The 22004-nt window shown below is 41.3% G+C and overlaps 1 protein-coding gene across 1 annotated transcript; it reads left to right on the forward strand.

Moving 5' to 3' along the window:
* Positions 1-17071: 17071 nt before the first annotated feature.
* Positions 17072-20154, forward strand: LOC146620361 (transmembrane protein 229B-like). The gene is made up of 2 exons (XM_085368829.1): positions 17072-17120; positions 19673-20154. Exons 1-2 carry the CDS (start codon positions 17072-17074, stop codon positions 20152-20154), a joined length of 531 nt encoding a protein of 176 aa, XP_085224955.1.
* The last annotated feature ends 1850 nt before the right edge of the window (positions 20155-22004 follow it).

Here is a 22004-nt window from a genome sequence, read left to right on the forward strand (position 1 = left end):
TTATCTCTACTATTCACCACCCTTCATTGTCTACACTGACAATAACCCCCTCACATATGTGCTGACAACGGCAAAACTGAATGCAACCACACACAGATGGGTGGCCGAACTCGCTGACTTCCAGTTCTCCATCAAGTATCGACCTGGTAGAGCTAACAGGGATGCAGATGGTCTCTCACGAATGCCCTTGGATATGGAACACTACATACAAACGTGTACAGAAGCAGTGACACCTGAGGTCCTAAACAGCGTGACTCAGGCTCTGGCTGTTCAGCTGCAGGGAAGTGAACCCTGGCTCTGCCCGTTAAACATCTCAACTGTGGTAGCAGAGCAAAGTGAGGAGGTAGGGATGTCAGGTCTGGAAATCCCTAAGGCAAACTTAAGAGATGCACAAAAAGAGGATTCTGTGATCGGGGAAGTCCTGAAGTATGTCATCTCTAATCGGTGGCCAAAAGGCAGAAAACAGGCAGGCAACAAGGAGATCGCTGCTCTGGCAAGGGAAAAACAGAAACTGCACCTTGATAATGATGGTTTACTGTACATGAAGAACTACATGAAGACATGGGTCACTTGGGGGTGGAGAGAGTTTTGGCCCTCATTCGGGATCGCTTTTACTGGCCTCACATGCAGAAGGACGTGGAGCACTACATAACACAGGTGTGTAGTTGTCTAAAAAACAAGCGTCCCCACAAGCCCACCAGAGCCCCACTGATCAATATCACTACAACGTACCCGTTTGAGCTGGTCTCCATTGATTTTCTACATTTGGAGAAATGTAAGGGAGGGTATGAGTATATCCTCGTGGCCATGGACCACTTTACACGATTTGCTCAGGCTTATCCCTGCAGAGATAAAAGTGCCAAAACAGCGGCAGAGAAAATATTTGGAGACTTTGTGTTGAAGTTTGGGTTTCCCACACGGCTCCATCATGACCAGGGAAGAGAGTTCGAAAACAAACTCTTTGCCAAGCTGGAGGGATACAGTGGAGTCAAGGGGTCCAGAACCACACCATACCACCCCCAGGGAAATGGTCAGGTAGAAAGGTTCAATAGGACACTGCTGGCCATGCTTCGGAACCTCCCAGAGGGGGCAAAAGCAGACTGGAAGGCATCCCTGGCAAAGGTGGTCCATGCATACAACTGTACGCGCAGCGAGGCTACTGGATATGCACCTTATTTCCTCTTGTTTGGGAGAAACCCCAGACTCCCCATTGATATGATTTTTGGTCTCACAGCTAATGACCAAAGCCCTTCTCATCAAGACTATGCTGAGAAGTGGAAGATTCGCATGCAGGACGCTTACAAACTGGCCTCAGCGACAGCCTGTAAGGAGAGTCGACGGGGAAAAGTGCTCTATGACAGAAAAACACATGGTGCAGAGCTGTACCCAGGGTGCAGAGTACTGGTCCGGAATTTTGGTGAGAAGGGAGGACCAGGGAAACTGAGATCCTTCTGGGAGGACCAGGTGTTTCAGGTGACACAAAGGAAACATAAGGAGAGCCCAGTATATGAGATTAAGCCAGAAAATGGCAAGGGACGTGTCAGAGTCGTCCACAGGAACCTCCTGCTGCCGTGTGACTTCTTACCAGCCGGAAAAGTCAACTCACATGCAGAACTGGGAAAGCAAAAACAGAAAAACAACAAGGACAGACATGAGCGGCATGAGCAAGAGCACAGTTCGGAGGATGAAGATGACTGGAGGGCAATCAGAGGACTGGCAACAGAACAAGGGGAACGTGGTAGACTGTCCTGGTGGACAGAAGCATCAGAGTTCAATGCAGAAAGTGGAGCAGGCAGTAGGGAGGATCTCTGTGATGACAATGACAGGGAACACCAGGAGGATTGCGAAGAAGAGAATCTGGGCGTGAATGATATAGAACACCAACGCGACCAGCATGACGAGGATACAGAGGCACAAGAGGACATTAAAGACACAGAGCAGACGCACCAGCTCGAGATGGAGTGCAGTGACCAAGAGGACACTGACCAGTCACCTGCCAGTGTGAAAAAGTATCCTTTCAGAATGAGAAAACAAAAGCTAATGTTTACTTACCACAAGTTAGGACAGCCAACGTTAGCACTTGAATAAATACCTCAGACACAGTCATATGTTACATATTGCAGTAAAGCAGTTATAACAGTTACATTTTTGGGTTTTTATTAATGCTTATTAGAAGGATAGAAATGTTAATTCTGTTTTGTTAGCTATAAAGAAGACAGTGGAATGACCTGTAATGAGAATGGCACCCATGTCATGTAGCGAGGTTATGTCCAGGTGAGAGCACCTTACTCAGTAAAGATGCAGATACCCGTGATATGGATGGAAAAGCAGTGGACTGTTATCGTGCACAATAACACCTGCTGCGACATATGACATGAAGGGGAGATACATGTCATGTGTTTCACTGTGGCTAGCAGTGATGCTGAACTCTGACTCCTAAAGGGATGTAGCCTCCTACGAGCAATGTATAGTTGCCACATAAGGACTGATATTGGTAGAATGTCGGGACGCCATTAACTTTTTGAGGGGAGAGTGTAAGGACAAGAAAGACATTGTGGACAAAACAAGACACCCCCCATAATCTTTAGTGACAATATTGTAGTTAGTTAAATGGTCTGATTGTTCACATCTGTATTTTCTTTGATTGTGGTAAAATAATGTGTGCCCCAGTCTCCAAAAATGACATAGTGCAGGAAGCGTAGTTATTCCTCCGTTACACCACAAGAGGGAGTATCCCCTAAAATGAGCAGCTCTAGCGGGAGTAAAGAAGCCAGCCACTACCCATAAGGCAGTGCGCCTATAAGCGTTATGTGAGACTGCAAAAGTGTGTAACGCTGTGCTATGTCCATGTATATATTTGCAGGTAAGCAGATACAAGATGGTAAATACCTTAAAATGTGTCTACAGATGAGTCCACGGGGTTGCAGAGAATGTGGGAAAGTTGGCCGTTAATCCCCACTATGTGTCATTAGTGTATAAGTTATTGGTAGCAATGTGAATTAGCTGTGATGCTAACGATTAGCAGCTAGATCTGATTCATTAGTCTGTGTGGAAACCTCGTGGCACTTTTGTGGATTTATACCTGTACCGGGCTGTAATCACAGCAGATGTAGACTGGTGGATCACACTACCTTGTGTTTATGTTTATTTCATTGTTCCACTGTAAGAGATATTAGTGATTTGAGTTTAAACACTACCCATAAGGCAGTGCGCCTATAAGCGTTATGTGAGACTGCAAAAGTGTGTAACGCTGTGCTATGTCCATGTATATATTTGCAGATGCAGTAAAGGCGAACTCACAAAGCCACACTGGTTTCAATTCATTTTAATTCAAGTGTGCAACAGAGGGTAAGGACGTAGATCAACCAGTAAACTGAGAGGTTCGCTTATAAGATAAGATAAGATAAGATAAGATAAGATAAGATAAGATAACCTTTATTATACACTCAGGTCTCTCTTCACCACGACGGCCCGGTAGAGCATCTGCATCACTGCAGCACCAGTCTGTCTGTCAATCGCTCACTCCCCTCTCCCCTCACTCGTGCACAAGACCCCAAGATGCTTAAATTCCTCTTGGGGCAGGAACTGACCCGGAGTGGACACTCCACCCTTTCCGGCTGAGGATGTGGAGGTGCTGATCCTCTTTCCCAACGCTTCACACTGGCCTGTAAACTGCTCCAGTCGGAGCTGGAGGCCGAATCCAACATAACCACATCATCTGCAAAAAGCAGATGTGAGATTCTGAGACCACCCAAGTGGACCCCTCCCACCACTTGGCTGCGCCTTGAAATTCTGTCCATAAAAACTATGAACAGAATCCGTGACAAAGGGCAGCCCTGGAAGAGTCCATGACTCACCAGCAGTGTTGTTTAGTGTTCTCCCTCCTGTGCTCTGTTCGTGTCCCTGAGTTAGTGTTGTAGAACAGTTTGTGAATTTCCTGTTTTACTTTGAAGGTCTGTGTCTCGTCGTGTCTAATTAGGTTCAGCTGTGTTCCCCTCTGGTGTGTCATTCCCTCATTACCTTGTGTGTATATATAGTGTGTGCCTGCCTGTGTTCCTTCTCGGTTCGTCTGTGTTATTCAGCGTTTCTCCGCGTCTCTGCTCTGCTTTCTCCGTGTCATCTCTGTGTATCATCCTGTGTCCTTATGCTTTCAGGTCTGTTTATTCGTTTTTTCCCAGTCTAGGCTTTAGTAGCTCCCTGTTCCTTATTTCCTGTTTTGTACTTCACCCTCACTGTAAATAAACACCCACTGGCACCCCAGCCAGTACCTGCATTTTGGGTTCTTTTCTCGTAACACCACACCACTGCCGCCCCAGCCTTGATAGTAACTGAGTTACAAGTAACTAATTACTAGGAAAAGTAACTATTGTGTTATTTTGAAAAAAATGTTTATCCCTCTGGGCTCCAGGGTATAGTTGGCTGTTTCTGACTACTTTTGATTTTACTTCTACATTTCACCTTTAAAAATATTTACCTTCCCTTGTTTGGTATCATTCTTTTCAGCAAAACCTCACATGTCTGAATTTACAGTTATTTTATCATTTTGACATACTGTATTAACACAATTGATCCAAAATCAGACACAAAAATCTTTAAATCCAAGTAGAAAAAAGTTGTAATTTTTACTATAATAACCACAAACGTGTTTAACGAATCATTAACTTGAAATGCAAATATAAATTGTAAATTTTCAAAATCTATGCACAAGTTTTGCAAACAACAGTTATATGCAGCTACTTACCTAAAAATGCAGCCAAGGCATTTTTTTTAACTATTTCAAACTATTTACATTACACTCAGGCGTTCTGCATCAAATAAGATGCCACACAAATTATTTGTACCACTCCAACAACTCATTTCTGTCCACTGTAAAATAAAGGAGAACATCACAAGCCTGATACCTGCAGGCACGAAAGCAGGAAGTGTATCACTCCTGTTTTCCACCTACAGACGGCGTCTGGCTTTGGTGGCTTTTTGGCAGCACCCGTGACATTCAGCAGACACACAAAACAAAACTATCCACTACACTACACACTAAATATACAACACAATACACTAACAACACACTGCAAACACGCTAAACATCACAAATCTCTCAGTTCTCAAAACTCGCTCTCTCTCTCTCTCACCGCCATCACTCCTGAAATTTCCTCCTCTTCCTAAACAACCAAATGCCATGTTGCTATTTCATTTTTTTAATGGTCAACATGGTACATTTTTCCACCAGTAGGAAAGAGTGGAGATGTATTCAGGAAAAAACATTGCTTATATTTTTTATCATAACTCTGGTTTTACATGGCCTATCAGCACAATTTTAAAAACTGGTATTGTGGTGGACACTAGAGGGCTCCACTCACACCCAGTGTATAGGAGGTGTGGTCCTGTGTTTTGTGGCGCGATATGCGCAGTTGATGTTGGAGACGAATAAAGAAGGAGTGAGAACTGAGAGCTCCGAGTCGTCTGCAGCTTTTTCTGACCGCCAGTGCCAGCCTCGCTCCCGGGCTGGGTTGCCCTCTGTCAGTTCCCCACCCCCCCCCCCAGTTCAGCCGTTCCGGCCGTTTGCTTAAGCCCCGGGTCCTGGACTAGTTCTGCTGGGTGTTCGGGGGGGGCATGTGTGGTGGACCACTAGAGGGCTCCACTCACACCCAGTGTATAGGAAGTGTGTTCCTGTGTTTTGTGGTGCGATATGCGCAGTTGATGTTGGAGACGAATAAAGAAGGAGTGAGAACTGAGAGCTGTGTCGTTGATGCTTACCTCCACAGTATAAAGTTTGAAGTCCACACTTTTAACACAAACATGGAGAATCAGGGTTGCCTTGGGTTGACATAGCATCTTGTTGGTATGTCATCTGATTGGTTTACCATGACTACTTTATTCTTCCTCAGCCAATCAGCAGCACTTGTGTGATTGTTTCGCCCCGCTAGGTCCCAGTAAGATAAAGCAGACAGCTTCAACCGTCTGTGTGTTGAAAAAGTAACACATCCGCAACGCATTTTCTTGTTAGTAACTGTAACGGCGTTGTAATGATAGAAATAGTAATCCATTAGAGTTAAGTAACACCATTACTAACAGTGCTATTCCCGGAAACAAGTCCGACTCTTGATTTCATCACTTAAGGAATATTCACAAATTCCCATTGTGTCGTACTGAGAACTGGAAATTGTTGTTCATACATTTATTTCATCACGTCTGGATTGCAGTCTTTGTTTATTTGTCTTAAGCAAAACTTCCTGGGAATCAGGTTGTTCAGAATGCTGCGGTGACGTCGTCTAAGTTTTCCAATTACTCACAGCATGCAGTGACTCAGTTACATAGACAGCATTTTAAGATTCTGCCTTCTAGAGCTCTCCATGGACAAGAACCAGCATTGGGGAACACTGTACATCCCGAGCAGGTCTCTCTTCCTTTGAGTTTAAGATCTGGGAAATCAGTGGTCTCTTTTGCTTAACATTTGGTTTTATCTTCTGGCATTTGAAAGGTTGAAAGCATATGGCCAATAAAATGTTACTTACTTACTTTTAACTTATCTTTTTGGGTATCACAATCAGGTTGAAAACGGAAACAGGCTGTAAGAAGATAGACTGATATCAGTCCTCGCGTTAATAAAGGTCTGCCTGTGTACCAAATAGTGAGCAAGAAGACGATAGTAAGTAAAAAGAGAGAGAAAATTGTCCTGAAGGTAATGGGGATAATGAAGCGAGGACAGATCATATTAGAAGTGCTACAAAAATAAAATTGTATTTTTAAGGTTTTTTTATATAACATTTCATAAATCATATTATACTCATATCACACTCAATCATCCTTAAATAAAGAAAATCGTGTACTCTTAAGCTTGATACTCCAAGCAAAACTCTACAATAAAGTAAACTATAATATGAAGTGAGGCTGAAATGTGAAGAGATTTCAAACTGTTCAAACATGGATGCATCGTAGATTTTTCTTATATGTGTCATATGATTTCCTGATTACTGGCAATTCTAGTTACCACTACAGATTGTTGTGTATAGTTGTTAAATCAATTATTTGTTTGAAAAGACAAAAACATCTAAAGATACATGAGAGATATACAGGGTGGGCCATTTATATGGATACACCGTAATAACATGGGAATGGTTGGTGATATTAAAGTCCTGTTTGTGGCACATTAGTATATGTGAGGGGGCAAACTCCTCAAGATGGGCCGTGACCATGGTGGCCATTTAGAAGTCGGCCATCTTGGATACAACTTTTGTTTTTTCAATAGGAAGACGGCCATGTGACACATCAAACTTATTGGTAATGTCACAAGAAAAACAATGGTGTGCTTGGTTTCAACGTAACTTTCTTCTTTCATGCGTTATTTACAAGTTTCTCTTTGTTCACAGCCATTGACATGTCGAAGAGGTTAACCCGTGAGGAGCGGATCGAAATTGTGTTGATATCTGGTGAACGCAGTAACCGGGTCATTGCAGCAGATTTCAATGCAAGACACCCTACGAGACCACCCATCTCCCACGCTACAGTTCAGTGTTGAATTGGTCAAAATGTGGACTCAAGAAAACTGTTACTAATGAAGAAACATCAGTGGCTGTCCTAGCTTCATTCAGCAAGAGCCCACAGCGTATCACTCGCCGCATGTCACTGGAGAGTGGCATTAGTCGAACATCCCTTAGGCAGATATTAGCTAAATGGCACCCTTACAAACTCCAGCTACTGCAGCATCTCAACGAGGATGACCCAGATCGGCGCACAGAATTTGCAGAATGGGCAAAACAAAAATTGGAACAGGACCCTCAGTTCACGCAGAAGATTTTGTTCAGTGATGAGGCAAACTTTTATGTGAATGGTGAAGTTAACAAACAAAACCACTGCTATTGGTCTGACACTAACCCACATTGCATGGATCCCTCCAAGACTGTTGGAACAACAAAAGTGATGGTTTGGTGTGGTGTGTGGGGTACAACCATAGTGGGTCCATTCTTCATCAATGGAAACCTCGAGGCCACTGGATATTTGAAATTGCTACATGATGATGTGTTTCCCTCTTTATGCACTGAAGCTGGCACGTTCCCTGAGTTTTTCCAGCAAGATGGTGCACCACCACATTATGGGTGCCAGGTCCGAGCATTCCCAGATGAACAGTTTCCTGGAAAGTGGATTGGTCGTCGTGAGCCACTTGAATGGCCCCCAGGGTCTCCCGATCTGACCCCCTTAGGCTACGTCCACACGTACACGGGTATTTTTGAAAACGGAGATTTTTCGTTTTCGTTTTAAAAAAATAATCCCGTCCACACATAAAGGCAGAAATGAAGGAAAACGCTGCTATGAACATGCCAAAGCAGCAGGTGGCGCTAGATTCCTAACCGTGCCGAAATGTTGGCCAATCAGAAGTCTAGAAGCCTCGGTGGGAAAAAGTAAACAAAGCTGGGGCATAGAAGCAGAACCGAGTCGTCTGTGTGGAGGGACAGTAACTGTGTGTATATGTAAGCATTTAAACACTGCAGAGAGTAGAATTAACAGTATTGTAGAAATTCATTTCACCGAAACAATAGCGTGGCGCACAGTGTGACGTTAAAAAATGCGCACACCTTTGACGCTGCATTTTCTCCATTTTTCTAGTCCACACGTAAATGCAAAAACAGAGTTTTCAAAAATATCCACCCTGGCCAGAGTTTTTAAAAATCTTCGTTTTCAGTGACCAAAAACGCCGTTTACGTGTGGACGAAAGGTGCAAACGCATAGAAAAATCTGCGTTTTCAAAAATACCTGGGTACGTGTGGACGTAGCCTTAGACTTTTATCTTTGGGGTCATCTGAAGGCAATTGTCTATGGTGTGAAGATACGAGATGTGCAGCACCTGAAACTACGGATACTGGATGCCTGTGCTGGCATTTCTCCTGCGGTGTTGCTATCAGTGTGTGAAGAGTGGGAGAAGAGGGTTGCATTGACAATCCAACACAATGGGCACATTGAACACATTTTATAAGTGGTCAGAAACTTGTAAATAACTCATGAAAGAATAAAGTTACGTTGATTGTATAGAAGTCTATGAGAAAGCAACCCTTCTCCTCCTTTTCACTTTCAAGCCTTACTTACTGACTGACATTATTACCCTCATTAAGGACCACAATACAGATGATAAAATGGGCTATACTATAGGCCGGGGCTGCCCTAGGGAGTTTATGATTGACAGGTTCTGGTGTTATGAGCATACAGTGTCCCTTTCACTCAGATCTGTTCCTTTTTATCAACTCTGGTTTCAAAGCACTAAAATAGTAACGGCCAACATGCTTATCAATGGATAATATCACAATGACTGCATCTTTTACATCTAGTAATGGACAAAAATTAATTCCAGAGACCATAAAAAACGAATCTTCTTTTTTGCATTTTTCTTTGTAACCTCGATACCTTTTGGCCCAATCAATCTTAGGGTTTTGGGGGTTTTTTTTACAATCCCATAAGATGGTATTGTTTACCATCTTATGAAACTGTCTCTGTGTCAACATGGCAAAAAGTAGTCTTGAAGGCATGCTCTCTATTTGGAACTATGACAAAAGTGTTTTTGAAAACTTTGGCAACAGATTTTGGTAACATGTTAGTTTCTCAACTTTCATGTTACCACAGTTTAAGATACAACGTGCGTATCTGAGATCAAATGATGGTGGGGTTTGGCAATGAATAGGGTCTGACTCATGAGATCACTAATGTAATGAAGCCTTTGAGCTTGAGCCATTCTGTCCCATTGTTTCTCATCCTGATTTATGTCATTGCATCCCATTTGATCGCTCTGTTGGATCTTATTTAAACATCATTTCCCCTTACTGGAACTTGTCCTGATGCATGCTTAGTCATCCAGGTAAGGAGATCTGAGACGTTGATTCTGTTCATCTGAACGTAGCGTTTTCAGTGGGAGAAACATTTCATCAATCATCCAAGTGACTTCTTCAGTCTCAGCTGACTGCAGGTTTCCCCAACCTAATGTAGCCAGATGGGTTACTCTGCCTTCTCCACCTCTCTCTCTCTCTCTCTGGCTGCTGTTCGGGTTGGGTTGAGTGGAAACACACCTGCACTCTAATTGCAGGGTGGCGACTGTCGGTATAAGGCCATGCAGGCTTCATTTCCCTATTAATTGCTTCTTTGCCTTTTGTGAGTGCAGTATCAGGCACCAATGCACTTATTTTCTTGGGATAATCAGGCAGTTTCGATCAGGCTCTACAACAGTTACAGGTAGGCCGTATGTGTATCCTCCTATCCACTTTAAAGGTTAAATAAGTGGTATAGTGGCGTATTGCTGTCCTGTTTACAGATTGGCCGACTTACTTATTATCACACTCAATCATCCTTAAATAAAGAAAATCGTGTACTCTTAAGCTTGATACTCCAAGCAAAACTCTACAATAAAGTAAACTATAATATGAAGTGAGGCTGAAATGTGAAGAGATTTCAAACTGTTCAAACATGGATGCATCGTAGATTTTTCTTATATGTGTCATATGATTTCCTGATTACTGGCAATTCTAGTTACCACTACAGATTGTTGTGTATAGTTGTTAAATCAATTATTTGTTTGAAAAGACAAAAACATCTAAAGATACATGAGAGATATACAGGGTGGGCCATTTATATGGATACACCGTAATAACATGGGAATGGTTGGTGATATTAAAGTCCTGTTTGTGGCACATTAGTATATGTGAGGGGGCAAACTCCTCAAGATGGGCCGTGACCATGGTGGCCATTTAGAAGTCGGCCATCTTGGATACAACTTTTGTTTTTTCAATAGGAAGACGGCCATGTGACACATCAAACTTATTGGTAATGTCACAAGAAAAACAATGGTGTGCTTGGTTTCAACGTAACTTTCTTCTTTCATTCGTTATTTACAAGTTTCTCTTTGTTCACAGCCATTGACATGTCGAAGAGGTTAACCCGTGAGGAGCGGATCGAAATTGTGTTGATATCTGGTGAACGCAGTAACCATCTTATGAAACTGTCTCTGTGTCAACATGGCAAAAAGTAGTCTTGAAGGCATGCTCTCTATTTGGAACTATGACAAAAGTGTTTTTGAAAACTTTGGCAACAGATTTTGGTAACATGTTAGTTTCTCAACTTTCATGTTACCACAGTTTAAGATACAACGTGCGTATCTGAGATCAAATGATGGTGGGGTTTGGCAATGAATAGGGTCTGACTCATGAGATCACTAATGTAATGAAGCCTTTGAGCTTGAGCCATTCTGTCCCATTGTTTCTCATCCTGATTTATGTCATTGCATCCCATTTGATCGCTCTGTTGGATCTTATTTAAACATCATTTCCCCTTACTGGAACTTGTCCTGATGCATGCTTAGTCATCCAGGTAAGGAGATCTGAGACATTGATTCTGTTCATCTGAACGTAGCGTTTTCAGTGGGAGAAACATTTCATCAATCATCCAAGTGACTTCTTCAGTCTCAGCTGACTGCAGGTTTCCCCAACCTAATGTAGCCAGATGGGTTACTCTGCCTTCTCCACCTCTCTCTCTCTCTCTCTGGCTGCTGTTCGGGTTGGGTTGAGTGGAAACACACCTGCACTCTAATTGCAGGGTGGCGACTGTCGGTATAAGGCCATGCAGGCTTCATTTCCCTATTAATTGCTTCTTTGCCTTTTGTGAGTGCAGTATCAGGCACCAATGCACTTATTTTCTTGGGATAATCAGGCAGTTTCGATCAGGCTCTACAACAGTTACAGGTAGGCCGTATGTGTATCCTCCTATCCACTTTAAAGGTTAAATAAGTGGTATAGTGGCGTATTGCTGTCCTGTTTACAGATTGGCCGACTTACTTATTTCCAGCCGTTGTGGAGAGGGCCGCCGCTGCACTACTACTAGCAACTGATATAGCGTCCTTAATTCTGGGGTAAGTAGCATTTGGCATTATTTTGCTACTGACTATAAATTAGAATAAAACATAGCTGGGCTTGAGTTAGAGCTGGGCGATATATCGAGTTTTTAAAAAATATCGATATATTTTTATACGAGATATAAGATGTGACAATATCCTTTATATCGATATAGTCTATGTTACGTTATAATTATACTTGTGGAGCCGCAAGTTTGCCTCTCTTTCGTCCACTTTCGTCTTTACGCAACGTTACTCGGCCTCGCCTCTCCTTCACTGAACACAACTCCCCCTCCTCCCCCATCGCTTCACCTACAGGAAGCGACAAGATGGACACGGCAAATCTCCGTTAACGAGTTACTGCGCATCGCCCCGTGCGTGGGGTTGGACGTGTTAGCTAGCTAACCACGCTAACGAGCTAACCACGCTAACGCCATGCAGCCCAGACTAAAATCCTTTCATTTTCTCAAAAGTTGACAGCGCGCCTTATGTATGAATTCTGATGTGCTTGATGGCCGCGAACCGATTTTATGTGGAACACGGCGCTCAGCAATCTGTCAAAAAATGTTTTAGTACGACTTTGGTAAGCTACGGAGCTGCACCGCTTGATGGATTGTCGGAGCATTACGGCTGAGCCTCGCGGAGTGATACGTACTGTACTTCAACGTAATATTACCCTACTGTGTATAAGGACCATAAATGGCACCTGTTGAGAGACGTGGTTGCGAAGCGGATTTCAAACTCCAGGCTGTCAGTCACGCAGTACAAGTTGGGAACAGAGCAGCTGTGAAATCTGTCTTTGTTATTGTGCTCAGCGTCTTTTAGTTTACATTTTGACTGCACAATTGTGAGCTTTTTGTTATGCACAAAAACAACATTGTTTTCTTTTATTTATGGAGCATTATTATTTAATAAATGCTCATAATTTATTTTTGAGTAAATTTTATGTACATCTGCTCTATGTTAATAAAAGTGCCTGTGTGACATCTGGGACACAGCTTTGACTAAGAACTCTCTTTTTGTTCTTACTTTATGGCTTTTAAAAAAAATATCGAGATATATATCTTATATCCAGCTAAAAAATATCGAGATATGAATTTTGGGTCATATCGCCCAGCCCTAGCTTGAGTGATCTCTTGCCCGTTTATTTTGCTGGTGTTTACTTACATCTGATATTTGTACTTGCACGTTTGACTTGCTCCAGTCGCCACAGAGAGCGCCTTTTTGGAGTGTTTGCTAGGATCAAATGTCATAACGACCATCATCGGTGCAGGCAACTGTTTGCCTGTGGAGTGTAAATTCCTAGGCTTGTGTACTTTACTTTCTTTGTTTTAAAAGAGTGTGCGTCTTTTATTATTGTGTGCTTGGAGTAGATTTTTTTTAGTTTGACTGTGAGCAATGAACCTGGTGCTAAAGCTCCTTTTCCATTAGTAACTACTCGAATCGACTCACTATGGCTCGTCCCGACTCAACTCAGGTTGACTGGTTTTCCATTACAATGCAGTACTACCTAAGGCCATGTCTCCGCTTTGGCCTTCCGTCCACACTGAGACAGCGTTTTTAGTCAAGGAAAACTGAACTCTTTGAAAAAACTCTCCAAAGTGGATACATTTGAAAACGCCGTTTTCACGTCACAGTGTGGACTGCGAAAACGCAGTCAGCCCATTTAAAAAGCTCGGTGCTTTTCCTCGACATTTAGCAGCAACATTTCAAATATAAATGGCAGATAGAAATAACGCAGGTCGAATTGTCTTACATTTCACGCATGTGCAATACAGGAACAGTTTCAGTCATTTCAGTGTGGATGAACAACTGTTCGTAAACGATTACAAACGATAGTGTGAAAGCAGAGAGTTTTTAGACAAAAACGCTGTTTTCAAATTTATCCGGATTAGTGTAGATGTAGCCTGATGTGTGTGGTCTCTCTCCCCACTTGGTGGCATGCAGTCTGACGACGTCACATTTTAGTACCTGCTCACTTGGAACCCCGGGTGGGGAGGTGCTAAAATAGTACTTGGTAGCAGGTATTATGACCACAATGGAAAACCCTTAAAACCGTAGTAAACCGTGCCAAGTCGATCCAAGTAGGTACTAATGGAAAAGGGGCTTAAGTGTCCTATTAGATTTTTGAGACTTTTTTTTTTAACTTTTATTTAACTTTTTTCCCCAACAAATATAAGACTGGTTCACATCCAAAATAATAACACTACACAGCACTAGAATATTACAACATTATGTCCATAATTGTTGTCCACTAGGATCCAGTTTACAGGTTACTCCCAGTGCTTCCAGTGGTTTCTTCCATTTGTCCACAAAAATTCGGGAGCTCCCATCAATATAGTGTCCCAGCCTGATCAGAGTCTTAACTTCAATGATGAGCGACTTCCATAGAGAAATGGAGGGAGGCTCAGCCCCCACCCATCTCAACATAATGCTTTTCCTGGCCAACATTAACAGTGACTGAATTACATGCTCATGTTGTACCAGTGAGACAGGAATATATCCCAATATACACATTATTTGGTTTTCTGTCACCTGATGACCAATGGCTGTACTAATATTGGCGCAGACCTCTTTCCAAAATGACTGGATAATAGCACACTCCCACAAGCAGTGGAATCTAGTGCCCACTCTGACCTTACACTTGAGACAGTTTGGAGATGTTCCCATATTATACTTACTATAAATATACGGAGAAATATACACATTGTGCAAAATTTTGTGCTGCAGTTCTTTAAATCGGTTACAAACAGAGATTTTAGATGGAAGGACCAGGATTTTGTCCCATGCCTGTATATCTATTTCACATTTAAGCAGCGTCCCCCAAGATTTTCTCAACCATGCCTGTTTATCCACAATTAGGGCATAAATCTCGGAATAAAACTTTGATACAAAATGTTTATGCTCCCTATTATCCAGAAAAAATTTCTCCAACCGAAAAGAGGCAGTTGAGATTTGTAATGATTTAGCATTTTTTAACACATAATTTCTCAATTGCAAATACTTATAAAACTCAGTCTTTGACATAGAATACTGGGATTCTATGTCTTGTCTTCAAGGATTCAAATGATTTAAACTCACCATGTTTAAAGAGGTCATAAAACCTCTTTACACCTACTTTATGCCATCCCACAAAGCTTGACCCTACGTTCTGCGGCAGAAGGTCAGGATTATTTATAAACGTTGACAAGATATTAAACGGAAGACTACCGTTAAAAGATTTTCTCAGTTTTCCCCACGTCCACATAGCATTATATATCAGTGGGTTATGCTTTATTACATAAGGTAAGTCATTTAGACTTTAGATTTTTGGGACTTTTAATGTTCTTTTTTGTTTTTTACTGAGGTGAACCGAGGATAAGCCAGTAGCTGTGGAACCTTTGGTGGTGGATTGTTTCCACTTTTGTTGTACAGCACCTTGGGTCCAAAGTTGGTTGGTTGGTGTGTCTGTGTGATTTTTCTCTCTCATGGTCCTCAGCTTCTGGTAAGTCCAGGTTGTTTTATCTTTGATCAATGGTTGCTAATCAATGATACATCCAGATTAACAGAGTCACCTTTATGGACTGAATCTTGTCTTTTCTTCAGATGAGCCAGGGCCACTGCTGTCAAAGAATGATTTTTATCTCTATCTGCAGGAATTCATATTTAGTGGCATTGCTCTGATCTGGGTGCTTCCCTTCCACATGCATACAAGGGAAGTGTAAGGCAAGGACAGCAGCAGCAAGACCCCAGCACAGAGCACAACAGGCAACATTGAAAACAAGGGTATAGGTGGGTTGCAATGTAGCTTGCAGATGCACAGCAAACACAGTCAGGCTGAAGCGGCTTAAATAGTGTGACCTCTTTTTGACGCATAGAAGAATAATCAAGCCATCAACTGATGTGGGCTGACACTGAGACCAGTTGATCTTCCTGGATTACACCATACTTGACTTCATGATCTACCAGAATTCACTCGTCCCGTCCGCTGTCATGCCGTACTATAAAATGTCAGCTGTGTGTTTGCCAGAATCACTGGACTCTGATCTGGACGGCTGCCATTCATTCAACTGTTTTATTAGCGTACACATAAAACAAACACACACAAGCAAGCAGCGCCACCACGTCAGGACTGACATCTGCTCTCAGACCCACTTTATGGTTGCAGTGTATACTATGCATGTGTGAAACCAGGCTGTTAAGAGCTCGCTTCCATATTTGTATCATATGTTTTTATTTGTATATTGGCATCTTTGTGTACATGTCAGTTGGTGTCAGTGATTAATGAGCGTAATCCACTTCCTTATTTCTATAATAAGAAAAGAAAACATGATAACATCATATAAATTTCTCCCCTGTACCTGAGCCATTCAGCTCCCTAAATAAACTAAGAAATGCATAAACTAGCTACAGAGAGGACGGTGAAAGGTTTTTATGCACACCAAATAAATACAATACATTTGAATATGATGTAACTATGAAAATATTGAAAGCTATTTGAATGTAGGCTGTACTTGGACCAAACGTATTAGTCTGTACTGGGTGTCTGGTGTATTGTTTTTTCTGTTCACTTTCTAAATTTGTGTTATTGCGCTAATCTTTACTAATCATTTTAAAGGTAAATGCCCAGTTAATATGTCCTAAATAATGACTGAACAATGAAATTTCTGGATTTCACGGCAATCTGCTTCAGACTTGTTGAAGTGTCTTAGGTGGGAAAAGTGGTGGACTGGCCAACCAAAGTGCCATTCTTTAATTTACCTGATTATATAATGTAAATATTAAACTGATCTATTAATATGATTTCTGACTCGCTTCTCTGACACACCTAGGTACTGTAGTTCACTGATAACCGCCAATCTGACCCACTGCATGACTCAGATACAGCATTATATGGCGCTTCCGTGTCTGCCCTTTGAAAACACTCATCGATACAATTCTTCGCTCACTTATTGTATGCTTAAAACATTCAAACAGCCACTGTGGGATCAATACTAGGATTTGCACACAACACACACACAGTTACTGCTCAGGTGGTCCAGGTTTGCTTCCCGAGTTTTCCCTCAGTTCACAGCTTCAGCCTGTGACAGGGACATCACTGTCTCACTCTGATAACATGGAGCAGCTTAATGTTTAGCCCAAGACCCATGCACATGCACACACACACACACACACACACTAGAGAGCTAAGAGATTACAAAGGCACAGAGACCCATATGCCGACAAGCAATGGAGACGAGTAAACTCAATGTGAGGCGAATGCGAGGTAACGATCAAGGTGAGTTATAACTGCTAATAGCATTTTAAAATGTGTAATGACTGAAGAAGAAAAAACTTGAGGTGGTGCTACCTGCCACTGCATCTTTATTTCTTCTGCACTGAGTGAAGAAGCAAAGTGATGGAGTTCAATTCTGTACAGATGGTAAATTATTACTGATTGGATTGACTGGGGAAAATAATTGACCGTGAAAGTCGCCTAGCTGATATTTATAGCAAAGTGAAAACTTGTTGAAGTCAGTCTAAGCCTTTAATTTGCTAAGTAGGGCTATTAGCCTGTTAATCCACACGAGAGGCTGTCAGCTGTGCTGCATGGCCTGAGAATGAGCGAGTGAATTCATTTTGAACTTGTAATAATGTAAAGAACAAAATTCAACAAACTTTTCTTTCTCTTAAAATTTTATGATTTTTTTTTTTTTTTATCTGGACAGGAAAATGCTGGCAAGAGAGATTAATGTTAAACACGCTGTTTAATATATTAATAGACTTAACAGCCTTCGACACCCGTTCAAGAAATTATGAAAACAGGATTTATTGCTCAGACTTTACAATTTCATGAAAGAGAGCGTTGAATAATGTAATTAAAAGGAAGGGAAATGTCTTTAAAACAGACTTTTATCCGTAAATAATCTGATTACTTTTCAGAGCAGGAAGCTATTTCCATCTATGGTTGAAGTAATTTATCGTTTCATTTTTTTCTGATTTTGATCATCTTACTTTACATCCATGAAAAACAAAAGAGTGAGAGACATAACCCATAATCCAGAGACATTATGAGAAAAAAACGTGGCACAGAATAGGTTGTTGAAATCAGTAAACTTCTTAAGTTTGGCTTTTAATAGTTGTATTAACATTTACAAATGTAAATCATCTCGATAAAATTTATAATACAAAAGCTTGAACCTTCCACAAAAAATGAGAAAATAGGAAGTGAAAACTAAACTATAGTCTTTGAACTTTGGTTAATTAAGGCTAGCTGTTACCCCCAGCTAACGTTAATATTTTGTAAATATTGTTTTCTGATGTTTACTTCGACATATTTTACATTTAATTTGTTTCACAACCTAAATATTAATTTTCAGTGATATTTCTGACCAGGCAGCATCTTCCTTTAAAACCTCATTTCAGTCTATGGAGCACATACGTGTGTGTGTGTGTGTGTGTGTGTGTGTGTGTGTGTGTGTGTGTGTGTGTGTGTGTGTGTACATATATATTCGTATTTGTATGTGTAAATGCAAGTATGTGTATATGTCTGAAATAAAGATACAATAACAATATATGTAATACTGTACATTCAACCTACAGGCTGACTGAACATTGTAGAACAGCTGGAGATGGGGGGGGGAGTTAGTCTGACACAACCCAAAACTAACGTAAAGCAATTATTATAATTTTTATTTTTATTCTGTACAAATTATTTCAAATAAAAACACTTTATGGCCAATTGGCTGTCAAAGTCTTGTCTGTGCACAGTAAACATTAGAAGTGAACTGAATTTATTAGGCTGACAGGTAGACAGACAACTCTAAGAAAAGGGTGCCCCAGGCAAAGAAATAGTCTGACGGCTTTTTTAATATTTGAACTGTTGAACAAATGAAACAAATAGAAGTTCATACCTCTGACAGCACTAGTGCCGAATTCAATTAAATGTTTCTGTCAAATCACAACAACAGGCACCTCTAGTTACTTTGCATTATAACGTGAAACCCTGCAAAAACAGAGAGAAATCAGTTGAACAGTCTTACTGCTAAGCTGAGCTAAATATCTGGATGCCCTTAATATTTACAGCAAAGAAATGAGAGCACTCATCTAATTTATTCTCATCATTTATTAGCCCAGGCTTAATCTGTTTACTCTAAACTATTAAAAATCTTTGAAAAGTTATTTAGAAAACTACACATATTAAATAGTTTAAGAAAAGACGAAAACGCCTCGTCTGGGGATCCTCAGCCCTTCCCATGAAGGTGGCACAGATGCCCCTCCGGTGGTCCTCGTTGGGCTCTCGCACTCTGAGGCCTCTGGATGTCTGGAGCCTGGATCTCCTCCATGCCTGCTTCATGCCCTGGGGGACGGGGCTATGGCTCCCTACATCCTCTTGCAGACCATTACATGTGGAAACCATTTGAATACAAGCGCGCTGATCCACACAGGTGTGCACACGCGTGATCACTGTTCGTAGACTTAAATTACACCTTTCTTGGCTGCTACTTCAAAGCACATTGTGCGCTGTCTGTCCTGTGTGCTGCACAACAAAATTGAATATTTAGTATTTACTGCTGTTTACACTTAGCTAGATTAATGCGATGGTGTTGTGTTTAGTATGTTGCTTTGGGTTTTTTTGCTTGTTTTCTATTCTTTCTCTCTCAACAGGTGATCCAGGAGATTTTTCTTTCTCACTGTCCCTCTCCCCTTCTGTTCTTCTTTTCTTTCCTCTTTCTTTCTCCCTTTCCTATCCCTCACTCATGTCTGTCCCGTCTGTAACAACTGAAAATAAGAAAAGAAAAAAAAAAGAAAAGACGAAAACATCCAGTAATTTCTGTCTCTTTTTGACAGGGATTGTTGAAAATGACTCCCCAGCAGAACCACATGGCAGCAGCTCTGTTCGACCTGTTTCTGCTCTTGTTCGTCTCTACGTGTATGCGCTGCATGGCTGCCTCTGCGAGGTGGCCTTCACTGCTGTGTGGGACTGGTGCAGCACCCAGGACAGGAGGCTGGCAGGCCACAGCAGTCTGTGGGCGCTGCCCATGTATGCCACAGCAATCTATCTCATGGAGAGGCTGAGGGCCCTGATGCTCGCTCAGAATCACCCACTGACTGTGCGGCTCGTGCTCTACACTGTTTTCATCTACCTGTGGGAGTTCAGCTGGGGTGTGGGGCTTAGTTTGTTGGGAGCCTGTCCATGGGACTACTCAGGCCATAGGTACAACCTGAGAGGACTGATAACTCTGGACTATGCACTTCCCTGGGCTGTGGCTGCATATATAGCAGAACAGCATGTGATCAGGCACACTTTAAGAATAAGACTGCATAACTGAACCGCTGTTGTGACGATCTGGACTCATGTGCTTCCAAAACACTTGATTAATTAATTTCATATTAATTATATTAAAAGTAACTATTCTGTTGTTTTTAGCAGTATAATAAACCTGACTGGGAAAGTACATTAAAGGAGTAGTCTTGATTTTGGAAAATAAGATAACAAAAAGTCTCTACACAAAGCCACAGATATGAATTAGCCTGGACACTTGGAAAAATAAAATATTATGAAGAAACAGCAGGTGTAGTTTTATAGTAAAGTGAATAAAAACAGAAAGAATGATCAACAATGAGCTTTGAACTATTGAGAAAGTGAAGCCAGCTTTCTTAAATCCTTTGATCTTTTCCCAAAGGATTATTCACACTAAGCTAAAAGAATCCAATCGCTTAATACAGTCAACACTCACCTTTTTATATCTTTGCTTTAAGAAGCAGTTTTACTTTAAACGTTTAGCCTCATTGAAAGTAGAAGAAACTCCAGCAATCTATTCTCTCAATGCAACATAAATACTCTTCTCTTTGTAGCTTCAAGGCCAAATTCATGCACGTAAGCGTACAAGGAACTCTCCAATATTTCATCCTTTAAAAAGATTGTTTAAAACAGCTTGTACCGATTTGCAATGAGGAAGTTAGTGTATGTATTTTTTTTTTAAAAACCTGAACAATAACAGCACACGTGGTTCAGCACTTTTATGCACATTACACAAAGGCAAACATAGATTTACGCTCTGTCTATGCAAGACAAGACACAAGCCTATTTAAGTCTCCACAGATAACGTGTCCTGCAAAGTAGTAGATGGGAGCAAAAATTAAACAAACAGTGAGAATAAAAAACAGGAAATGTCCACAAATGTAGCTAAATGCTGAAAAGTAAGTGTCAGACCAGAAACCAGTTAGTCAAAAACACAAACACGTACCTTGCGTTGTGCGTTTAGCCCTGTACATTTGGCTGTGCTGTGATTGGTGCCTTCCTGGTAACATTTTTTGCTGGTGCATCTAAAGCAGTAAAATTCTGAATTCAAACAAGCTCAAATTTCAGCACTGGGGGTAAATAAAATAGTAGACAAAACCTAATAAGTGGGCTTTAAATTATCTTCATATATGACAATAACATCATTAAGCTTACGCACTGCCACCCCCAAAGTATCTGGAACAATTCAAATCTTTATTGAAAGGCTCTTTCAGACTGTCGACCGAAGGCTAATTACACTGCTGATTTATAAAGTGTCACCAGTTCTTAAATGTCAGCTTTGTAAGAGACTACATGACAAATGTAGGTGGTTGAAAAGCAGAAGACAAGTACTCAACCAATCAGAAATGTCCAGCGCAGCAAGCTCCACACCCATAGTTCCTATTACTTATTAATAAATATTGTCCCACCTAGCTGGAACGTTTTATTGCAGGGCAACGTTCCTGGATCTTAATTTATAGCTTACGCGTCCATGGGAAAAGTGTAGTGAAAACAATTCAGAAAATGTTCATTAAAAAAATATTTGTATTTGTTTTTTTAGTCTGGGTGCCATCGATAATTATGACTGGCATCTCACAGCCAAATATGCTTTGAACTCATTTACAGTCATTTGTGCATTACTGGGGGAAATCCCGTACTCCATTAAACAGTGGTGATTAAATAGGAACCTGGCAGTTGGCACCTAACAGCAGTGTCATCTGACAACAAGGCTGCGTTCCTGATACTCGTTGAAACTTGTGTTTTTAAGTCCTTTGAGCCACTGGGACTGAAGTTTATGAGTGACAGTCATCTTGCAAGGAAAGCACATAATGTTATTTCTGTAGATATTTATTTATTTTTCTCTCAGCACTCACATACAATTACATCTGATGGGAGAGT

The sequence above is a fragment of the Diplotaxodon limnothrissa genome, linkage group LG13 (assembly GCF_057381915.1).
Source record: "Diplotaxodon limnothrissa isolate DT_005_m linkage group LG13, D_limnothrissa_male_GT1.1, whole genome shotgun sequence".
Classification (NCBI taxonomy): Eukaryota; Metazoa; Chordata; class Actinopteri; order Cichliformes; family Cichlidae; genus Diplotaxodon; species Diplotaxodon limnothrissa.